The sequence below is a fragment of the Corapipo altera genome, unplaced genomic scaffold (assembly GCF_003945725.1).
Source record: "Corapipo altera isolate COAL_440 unplaced genomic scaffold, ASM394572v1 120, whole genome shotgun sequence".
Lineage (NCBI taxonomy): Eukaryota > Metazoa > Chordata > Aves > Passeriformes > Pipridae > Corapipo > Corapipo altera.
The window spans coordinates 89,270-99,404 of record NW_020885081.1 but is presented as its reverse complement, the minus strand read 5'-3'; the positions used below and the strand labels follow the sequence as shown (position 1 = coordinate 99,404).

Here is a 10,135-nt window from a genome sequence, read left to right as displayed (position 1 = left end):
GGCCCGGGGGCGGGGGGGGGGGGGGCGGGGCGCGGGACAGGCGGAAGGCCGGGGCCGGGGGGGGGGGGGGGGGCCGGGGGGGGGGGGGCCCCCCCCCCCCCCCCCCCCGTTCCCTGCAGGCCTGTGCGGCGGCAGCGCCTCGGGCAAGACCACGGTGGCGACTCGGATCATCGAGGCGCTGGACGTGCCCTGGGTCGTGCTTCTCTCCATGGACTCCTTCTACAAGGTGAGGGTGGGGGTCCGGGAGTCCGGCGCGGTGCTGAGCGGTGCTGGGGCTGGGGTGTCCAGTGCGGCCGTGGGAGTTCTGGTGCCAGGGGTCCAGCGCAGCGCTGAGTGGTGCCAATCCCTGGGGGTTGCACAGTGCTCAGGGATCCAGCGTGGCACTGAGTGGTGCTGATGCCTGCAGGTGCTGGACGAGGGGCAGCAGGCGCTGGCAGCCCGCAGTGACTACAACTTTGACCACCCCGATGCCTTTGACTTCGAGTTGCTGATCAGTGTCCTGCGCAAGCTGAAGAAGGGCAAGAGCGTGAAGGTGCCAGTGTATGACTTCACCACGCACAGCCGGCGCCGTGAGTGGGTGGGTGCCTCAGGGCCGGGCTGGGCCTGGGGGTCAGAGCCCCAGGAAGGGGAGCACCTCTGGGAGCTGGGAGAGTAAGGCAGGGAGGGGCTGGGGATCATCAGATGTGGGGGGTTTGTTCTAGGCTCATACCGGAGGTGTAGAGGCGGCAGGAGCGTGGGAATGGGTCTCAGAACAGGCCAGCACAGAGTTCAGGAGAGGCTCAGTGTGGAGGAAGGCTGAGAGGTGGGGGGAAGGCGTTGGGCAGAGGTTTGGGGTCTGGAGCCAGGCTCAGAGTCCGTGCTCAGCTGGAGTGCGGTGAGCAGGTGTGAGCAAGGACCCCGAGAGGTTGGGTGGTGAAGGACGGTTATGGGGAGCCCCACCACACTGGTGAGAGTCTGGGGGTGTCAGGGAGTGTCTGTGCTGGTGCTGCTGCGGCATGCGAGGAGGGCAAGACGAGCACAGCTCCTGTCTGCCTGCAGAAAACGGTGTATGGGGCCAATGTCATCGTGTTCGAAGGAATCCTGGCCTTTGCCAACAAGGAGCTGCTCAAGGTATTGCTGCCTGAGGCAGCCACTGGCCCAGCTCCATGCTGACCTGGAGGGGACCTGTGGAGATGGGACGGGCGCTTGCCCTGGGTGCCACTGCAGTGGTGGGGGCTGTGGGGGGAGAGGTCACCACGCTCACTGGCAGAACACCCCGTGCCAGAGGCCCTAGGGGAGGTGACACTGGGTGCTGTGGCTGGATGGCCGAGGGGAGCGAGGCAGGGTTGCATAGGGGTGCTCACCCCTCCCAGTTTTCCAGCTCCTGGACATGAAAGTGTTTGTGGACACGGACTCTGACATCCGGCTGGTGCGGCGGCTGCAGCGCGACATCATGGAGCGCGGGCGGGACGTGGCGGGGGTCATCAAACAGTACAACAAGTTTGTGAAGCCGGCGTTTGAACAGTACATCGAGCCCACCGTGCAGGTCGCCGACATCGTGGTGCCCAGGGGTGAGGCCAGAGCTGATCCTGCCATTGAGAATGGGTGTCTTGGGGCAGGGGTAGGTCGACATCCGTCCCACCTGGCTCCTCTGCTCCCCTCTCAGGTGGGGAAAACTTTGTGGCGCTGGACCTCATCGTGCAGCACGTGCACAGCCAGCTGGAGAAGGTGAGCTGGGGCGAGGATCAGGAGAGTCCTGCACGTAGAGGGCAGGATGGGGCTGTGCACAGCCCTGTGCTCCCGGAGCGCCGAGGGGGCTCAGTGTCACCTCTCTTCTCAAAAGGCCTCAGCGCGGCTCTCAGGGCAGCAGAGCTGAGAGGCGGGCACTGGGGAGGAGGGGGGGAGCTGGCCGGGCTGCCCGCGATGGCTGTGCTGGCCTGTGAGTGACTGACTGGGTGTCCTTGTGTCCTTCTGTGCCGCGCCGATGACCGTTCCACCGCCCAGCGTGAGATCACGGTCAGGTACGTGGGTCCCACCGCCACAGAAGGGCCGGTTCTGGGCTGGGGTGGGGGGCTGCTGGCACCCACTGGATCCTGAGTCCTGCTGCCTCCCCGTCACCACTGGCAGACCTCTGCTGTGGTGCCCGAGTGTAGCTGCTCCTCCCCGATGCTGCAGTGGCTGCTCTCAGCTCCCTGGGGCTCGTGTGGCCACAGCTGCGGGCTCTGCTTGACCCGTCCCACACTGTGCCTGATGTATGCGGCCAGCTCTCCACCCTGCTCCCATCCCTGTCTGGAGTGGGGCTCCTACCCCGAGTGCTGGGTTATCCTGGGCTGCTCACTTTTGCAGGAGAAGTACCCTGCATGCTCCATGTTCCCTGGGAGATCGTGTCCCCTCTTGATGGGACAGCCCTTGTCCCTTGGCAGAGCCTGGTCCCAGGGTGTGTGGGATGGTCCTGCCCCTGCAGAGCTGCTGCTTCTCATGCTGGCTGAGGCCAGTGCTGTGGAGGCTGCAGCAGCGGCGTGTGTGGTCTGGAAGATTCACCCTGGTCTGTCTCTCTGGTACCTGGTACCAGACGTGGGTCATTCCTCAAGCTCCAGGCGGGAAGGCCATGTGCTTCCTGGTGACCAACCTGTGTAGAGGGGTCTCCTGGAGCCTTCCTTCAGCGAGGCCGTGTCCCTCCAAGGGCCCAGCGTGATGGCTCTGCTCGTGCTGCACGGCTCTGACCCCCTTTCTCTCTGCAGGGCGGCCCTGGCCTCTGCTCACCAAGGGCAGCCGCTGCCGAAGACGCTGAGTGTCCTGGAGAGCACACCGCAGGTGCGGGGCATGCACACCATCATCAGGTATGTCCCTGCCCCTCCTCCAGCCTGTTGGGTGGTGTCACACCACAAGGCCTGGGGAGAATTTTCCTCCTCTCTGCCACGGGATGTCAGTCGAAGGTGTTGGCCTGGAGCAGAACAGCTGAATGGAACTGGCCCTGGCCCACAGGCACTTCTCTGGTGACAAGACCTTGGCACATCTGCCTTGGGTGATGCCTGAGCCAAGGGCTGCCTTTTCCTACAAAGAGAGGGGACTAATTGGCTCTTTCCTCACTGGAGCACAGGATGGTGGCACAGGGCAAAGTACCTCCTGCCCCTCTCCCAGGGCACTTGAGTTTACAGCTAGCTTGGAGAAGGAATCTGGGCTGCTGCTTTCATGACTTCACCACTCCCTTGATCTTTTCATTCCTCTCTGATGCTCCTTTTGTCCAGGTGACAGTAGTGTTAGTGCAGGGTCAAGGGCTGGATCCCCTGGAACCGCTGAGGGATTCCGTGTTGTTGTGGCTGCAGAATCTGGCAGCCCCTGTGTGTGTTTCTGCACAGCAGAGAGGGAATGCTGAGCTCAGCTGGGCCCTCCTGTGCCTGTGCATGCTGTGGTGGTACGGCACCTGTGTGTGGGTTTGGAACCCTCTGTCCTTATCAGAGATCTGGAGGGGATCGAGTGCACCTTCGTACATTCACAGATGAGACCAAGATGAGCGTGAGTGTGGATCTGCTGAAGGGTGGGAAGGCCCTGCAGAGGGATCTGGACAGGCTGGATTGATTGGCTAAAACCAGTAGTGTGAGGGTCAACAAGGCCAAGTGCCAGATCCTGCCCTTAGGTCACCATAACACCATGGAATGCTCCAGGCTGGACAGAGGGGCTGGAAAGCCAGAAAAGGCCCTGGGGGTGTTGGTGACAGCGGCTGGACAAGATCCCGGGTGTGCCCAGGTGGGCAAGAGGCCAATGGCCCTGGGGCTGTGCCAGCACTGCTGTGGCAGCAGGGCCGTGCCCTCCCTGTGCTGGCACTGCTGGGGCACCTCCAGTGCTGGGGCAGCTCTGGGCCCCTCACACAGAGACACAGGGAGGGGCTGGAGCGTGGGCAGGGAAGGGAAGGGAGCTGGGAAGGGGCTGGAGCAGCAGGAGGGGCTGAGGGAGCTGGGGGGGCTCAGCCTGGAGCAAAGGAGGTTCAGGGGGGACCTTCTGGCTCTGCAACCCCCTGACAGGAGGGGGGAGCCGTGGGGGAGATCAGGCTCTGCTCCCAGGGAACAAGGGAGAGGACAAGAGGAAACAGCCTCAAGCTGTGCCAGGGGAGGGTTAGGTTGGATATAGGGAACAATTCCTTCACAGAAAGGGCTGTCCAGCCCTGGCACAGCTGCCCAGGGCTGTGGTGGAGTCCCCATCCCTGCAGGGATTTAAGAACTGTGTGGATGTGGCACTTGGGGACATGTGTTAGTGGTAGCCTTGGCAGTGCTGGGGGAGCATTTGGACTTAATGGTCTCAGAGAGATCTTCCAACCCAAACAATTTATGCTCTTGTGATTCTTACGACCATGTGCAGGCTGGGCACCGCCTTCTACATTCCTCTCCCTGCTCCTCCCTCCTGAGGAAGCGCAGGCTCCAGGGTGGGTCACGGCAGTAAAACAGGTGATGTGGCACCGCAGGCTGTACCAGGCACAGCCCTGTGCCAGGGCCCACGTCCCTCCCCCAGGCTGTGGCTCTGCCTTGTGCCACAAGTGCCTGATGACCTTAATCCACTGAGGCTCAGGGCTGTGCTGAGCTGCTTGGGGGGGTTGGGCTGTTCCTGGGGCCTGCAGCACCCTTGGCCTCGAGCTCCTGTGCCGATGCCACGTGGGAGTGGGGTTGAGGGTGGTGAGCTGAGCCCCTTGCAGATGGTAACTGAGAAAGGCTGTGTTTCTGAGGGGTGTCAATTTGGCATGTTAGCTGCCTCCTCAGATCCTGCTGGGGCTGGGGCAATGCCATTCCCAAATCCCTGAGTCAAGGAGCTCTGCTGGGAGAAGTGCCTGTGTTAGGGGACAGGGAGGCAGCTCGTGTGAGACTTGTCAGCACTTGCTGGCTTCTGCATGACTTGGGCACGGTGTAGGGCTGTGGCTGGTCCCCATATGGGACCCTCTGCTCCCAAGCTGCTGCTCTTACCTGCTACCCTTCTCCCAGTCTCCCAGGGAGCTCCAGGCTGACGGGGACCAAACACACCTTTTGCCACACTTCCTGCAGCTCTGTGCTTAAGGTTACTGCACCCCAGCAGATCTGGCTCTTGTCTTTATGCATCAAATCAGACAGTGGTTTGGGTGGGAGGGACCTTTAAGGGATCCCTAGTCCAGCCCTTGCCATGGGCAGGGAACCTTCCACTAGACCAAGTTCCAGCTGCCACGATGCCACTGGCCCCACTCGCAGTGCTTGTGGAGTGCTGCTGCTCCCACCAGCACAGCCTTTCCGAGTGCCTTGGTATCCCAAACCCAGGGCCTGGATCACTGCAGAGTTGTGAGCCAGGATTCCCCTCTCTCCTTTTCCCATCCTACCTTTCCCAGTGCATCTCCCTGGGATGCAGCTGGTCGATCCTGGCATGCCAGGCTGCTGCCAGCCAGCACCATTCCCTGTTATTCCACACTAGAGGCTACTCGTGCTCCACCCATCTGTCTGCTAGGAGGGTGTCGGTGGCAGCAGATGAGCATCACCACAGCAGATCCAGGCTGGCATCCTGGGGGAAGTGCTTCTCAGAGTGATTTTCTGTTGTTGTGGAGGGGTGGAAGCTGAAAATGAGCCTCGCACTAGAATAGCTGCACAGTTTGAGTCATGAGGCTGAGGATGGATGGGGTACGAAGGATGCAGTGACAGGACAAGGGGGAATGGCTTCCCACTGCCAGAGGGCAGGTTAGATGGGATTTTGGGAAGGAATTCTTCCCTGTGAGAGTGGTGAGGCCCTGGCACAGGTTGCCCAGAGAAGCTGTGGTTGCTCCATCCCTGGAAGCATTCAAGGCCAGGTTGGATGGGACTTGGAGCAACCTGGGCTAGTGGAAGGTGTCACTGCCCATGGCAGGGGGCTGGGGCAAGATGACCTTTAAGGTCCCTCCTGACCCATACCATTCTGGGACTCTGTAGCCCATCTGTGCCCAGGTTTCCCAGTGCCTGGCTGTGCCAGTTGGCTCTTGGCTGTGGAGAATCCTGTTTGTGAGTGGAGCCAATTCAAGCTCCAGGCAGATGCTCCCGGTCCCTCCAGGCCATTCAGCACCCTCCTGCTGTCTCCTGAGCGTGCTGGGGAAGGCTCAGGTCCTCAGGAGTGCCAGCTGTGGTGCTGCTGTGCCCAGCTGTGGGCTCCCGTGTGCCACAGTTCTTGTGCCCCCTCCACAGGTGGGAGCAGTGCGTGCCCTCAGTGGGGGAGTGGACTGGTGTTGGGACAGCGGTGTCCCCTTTGGGAATGCTCTGCCACCTGAGGAGGCGGGATGGCGGCAGCGGTGGAGGGATCCTGGTCCCCTGCTGCTGCTGGGGGTGTCTGGCTGCCCTCCCTCGCACGCACCTTCCCCCTGTGTCACCAAAGCTGCTTGTGCCCTGTATGAGGAGAATTTTCATGGCTGTCTGTGCCGGGAAGAGCGGCACGGTGGGGCCAGGGGTGCTCCCCCATCCCCAGAGGAACCTGCCTCTGCAGGAGCACTGCGGGTCCCGTCCCACCCAGTCGGGGCTGGCACAGCCGGTGCGGGGCTCGCGGGGGCAGCTGCCTGGGACAGGACAGGCTGCGGGGGAGGCAGGGCAGCTGCCAGGCTCGTGCTGCTCCCGAGTTGCTGTGGGTGTGTGTGTGGGTGCAGCCCATCCGTGAGTGCATGCTGACAGCCCGTGCTGGGAGCCGTAGGCAGGGCGCCTGTTCCTTCCAGACCAGAAGTTATATTCCGCCTTCCCTGGGGGTGCCAGCTATGCCTGGGGATTTGGGAATGTCTGTGTCCATGGGCTGCTGTGGTCGCTGCAGGTGCTTGCCCATGAGTGTCCCCGGAATGGCTGCAGGAACACCCAGGGACAGCAGTGACTGTTGATCCTCCTCCGGGCGCCTCAGTGGGGTTGTCTGTCAGCTGGCAAGGTGTGAGAAGCAGCAGATGTCTTAAAATGCAGACTAAAAATATTCAATATCCTTCTGCCTTTTCTGGAGCGTTGCCAGCTCCACCTCTTCCATCTGGGAACAAGCACATGTCTGTGGAGCTCCTTTGTCCTCATGTTCCCCTCAAGGCTGGTAACCAGAGTGCTCCTGGTAGGAAAAGCCAGTCACTTTCCCTCTGCCCTGGGGTCAATGCCCTGCACACAGGGCTGACTTTACCCCTCCTGAGGGTGGGGACAGGTTTCCTGGAAATTGCAGCTCTGTGGCAGCTTTGTTCTAGTTCGTGTTTGTTTTCACTGTCCTCAGCTCATCAGGGCTGTGAGGAGGGCATGCCGGGTATTTCAGAATCACCTGGTTTGTTGGCAGTGCTTTATCTCTGACTTAGTACACAGAGGGAGGGGCTGGGGATATGTTCAACCTTTTCCCATCATCCAGCATGCCGGCCATGGTGCACTCTGGTCTCTTCCACGGTGGGGTCCTGATCCATCCTGGCTCTGCTCCTGTTCCCCCCTGGGCTCCCCAGCACTCACCCATTGCTCCTGAGTTTCTGCTGCCCCAGGACCACTGGTGCTGCCTGACCTGCTCTCACCCCCCATTCTCTCCCAGCTCTCTCCACTGTCTGCAGACAGTGTTGTGTCCCCCTCCCAGGGGAATTGAGCCCCTCTCTTACTGTGTGATCCCATCTAAGACAACAGCCAAGGCCTCTGAGTCCTGAAATGCTGGTGATCACTGACTGTGTCACCCCAAGAGGGCTCTGGTTCCCACGGACTGGGACTGCTCTCTCTGATGGATGGTCTCTGGAGCCCTGCATGCCATCTGCAGGGAAATAGTGGTGGGTCTGCTCCCATCTCATGCGTGTCCTCCCTCCCAGGAACAAGGACACAACCAGGGATGAATTCATCTTCTACTCCAAGCGCCTGATGCGGCTGCTGATCGAACATGCCCTGTCCTTCCTGCCACTGAAGGTGAGTGGCTGCTCTTGGGTGCAGCCACAGCCCCATCCCCATCCCCCCTCCTGAGCCCCTGGGCCACGAGGCCTGGCTTCCCCCACACTCCCTTGTGCTCCCCTTTCTGCAGTCTGTCACTGTGGAGACGCCCCAGGGCACGATGTACGAGGGGAAGCGGTTCCACAGGCAGCGGGTGAGACACGGTCCCAGCCCCCTGCTCCCCACAAGCAAACGTCTGCCCCGGGCCAGGTCAGCACACGCTGGGAGCACCTGGCACACGTGTCCCTGCCCCTTCCTCAGATCACTGGCGTGTCCATCCTGCGAGCGGGAGAGACCATGGAACAAGCCCTGACCGCCGTCTGCAAGGACATCCGCCTGGGCAAGATCCTCATCCAGACCAACCTGGACACGGGAGAGCCCGAGGTGAGCCCCACTGCACCCCGGCATGCAGCCATGCAGCACCAGTGGGTCACTGACACCCCCTCCTTCCCTCCCCAGCTCCACTACCTGCGCCTGCCCAAGGAGATCAGCGAGGACTACGTCATCCTCATGGACAGCACCGTGTCCACAGGGGCTGCGGCCATGATGGCCGTGCGTGTCCTGCTGGTGAGGGGCCGGGGCGGCGGTGCGGGGACAGGGGACCCTCTGTGCCCCGCCAGGGTCTCAGAGCTCCTTGTGCTGCAGGACCACGACGTGCAGGAGGACAGGATCTTCCTGCTGTCACTGCTGATGGCAGAGATGGGGGTGCACTCTGTGGCCTATGCCTTTCCCCGTGTCCGCATCATCACCACCGCCGTGGACAAGCGAGTCAACGAGGAGTTCCACATCATCCCGGGCATCGGTGAGGGGGACAAGGGTGTGCTGTGCCTCACAGCCAGGCCCAGCACCCTTGGGGGGAGCCCCACGGCCACACTGAGGGGGCTCTGGCAGGGATTGCAGTGGGGCCGGTGCTGCCATCCTCTCACTCTGTCCCCTCCTCCTCCAGGTAACTTTGGGGACAGATACTTTGGAACCGATGGCCCCTCGGGCTGGTGTGAGAGTGACGGCGTGAACTGCTGAGCTGGTCAGCCGTGGGGCCACTGGCCAGGCTGGCTGCAGGGCTGGCCCCCACCCCTGCCCCCCGGAGGGGCTCCATCCTGCCAGCCTGTGCCCACCTGGCAGCCCCCAGCTCTCAGGACCTGCAGAACAAGCCCCTCACTGCCGGCCTCCCTCCACCCCAAAGGACCAATCCTCCCCAGGGAGGAGAAGGAGGAGGAGGAGGAGGGATGGCCTCATGCAGCCCAGGGAGAGGGGACATTTCAGCACATTCCTTGCCATCTGAGCCCTGCCTCTGGGGCCCTGGCCAGCCGTGCCTCCAGAGGGAGTGGTGGTCTCCCCACAGCTGTGCCTGAGGGGCTGCTTACCCTCTCCCCAGGGGAGGAGGGGGACAGGGCCTGGTACCCACTGGGCACTGGGCGAGCTTTGTGCCTGGAATCCGTATTTATTTGTATTTATTGTGGGTAGCCCCAGGTTCCAGCAGGACCCCCAACATCAGGGACTGGGACCTCATGTTCCCACTGTCTCCCTGCCGATCCACACTCCATCCCTGCCAGTCCGCACTCCGTCCCCACCCTGTGGCCCCGGGAGTACCGAGGTTGGCATCTAGCTGCTCTCCCTGTGGTGTCCCAGCCCCGGTGCGCAGAGCGGAGCCGCTGTTCCCGGGGGCGGTGAGGCGTCCCAGTGCTGCCCTTGTTGCTCAGGTTCTTCTTCCAAAGGGCAGCGGCGGCCTCGCCCCGCCCCGGCGGCAGCAGGAGGCTCCGGGGCCGGGGGTGTGCCCGTGCCCCCCGCGCTGTCCTGGGGCTGGGCCGTCACCCCCGCGCTGCCCCCGCCGCCGTTTTGTACCAATAAAGGAGCAGCGCGACCCCCGTGTGCCGCCTCCTGCCGCCGCGGGGCCGGGAGCGGTGCGGGCGGTGTCCCCGGGCCGGGGGCAGCACGGCTGTCCCGGAGCCGGGCGGGGCGGGGTGTACCCGGGGCGGGATGGCGCGTCTGGGCCGGTGGGGCCGGGGCCGGGGCGGGGTGTCTGGGCCGGTGGGGCCGACCTGGTGTCCCCGGTGCAGGGGGGGCCGGGGCCAGGCGGGGTCCCCGTTGCAGGGTCCCCGGTGCGGGCTGTCCCCGGTGCGGGGTGTCCCCGGTGCGGGGTGTCCGGGCCGGTGTCCCCGGTGCGGGTGTCCCCGGTGCGGGGTATTCCCGGTGCGGGGTGTCCCCGGTGCGGGGTGTCCGGACCGGTGTCCCCGGTGCGGGGTGTCCCCGGTGCGGGGTGTCCCCGGTGCGGG

At 63.2% G+C, this 10,135-nt stretch overlaps 1 protein-coding gene across 1 annotated transcript in view; it reads left to right on the top strand.

Annotated features, from left to right (window-relative positions):
* LOC113960105 (uridine-cytidine kinase-like 1) overlaps positions 1 to 8,926 on the top strand; it is a 9,293-nt gene extending 367 nt beyond the window's left edge. Inside the window, exons 2-14 of the mRNA XM_027669480.1 lie at positions 120 to 226; positions 407 to 577; positions 1,039 to 1,110; positions 1,361 to 1,550; positions 1,646 to 1,707; positions 1,984 to 2,000; positions 2,721 to 2,819; positions 7,748 to 7,841; positions 7,954 to 8,016; positions 8,124 to 8,246; positions 8,322 to 8,429; positions 8,508 to 8,664; positions 8,809 to 8,926. Of these exons, the coding sequence (XP_027525281.1) occupies positions 209 to 226; positions 407 to 577; positions 1,039 to 1,110; positions 1,361 to 1,550; positions 1,646 to 1,707; positions 1,984 to 2,000; positions 2,721 to 2,819; positions 7,748 to 7,841; positions 7,954 to 8,016; positions 8,124 to 8,246; positions 8,322 to 8,429; positions 8,508 to 8,664; positions 8,809 to 8,882 (1,248 nt within the window). The 5' untranslated portion in view covers positions 120 to 208 and the 3' untranslated portion in view covers positions 8,883 to 8,926. The remainder of the gene's footprint in view (positions 1 to 119; positions 227 to 406; positions 578 to 1,038; positions 1,111 to 1,360; positions 1,551 to 1,645; positions 1,708 to 1,983; positions 2,001 to 2,720; positions 2,820 to 7,747; positions 7,842 to 7,953; positions 8,017 to 8,123; positions 8,247 to 8,321; positions 8,430 to 8,507; positions 8,665 to 8,808) is intronic.
* Positions 8,927 to 10,135: the final 1,209 nt, after the last annotated feature.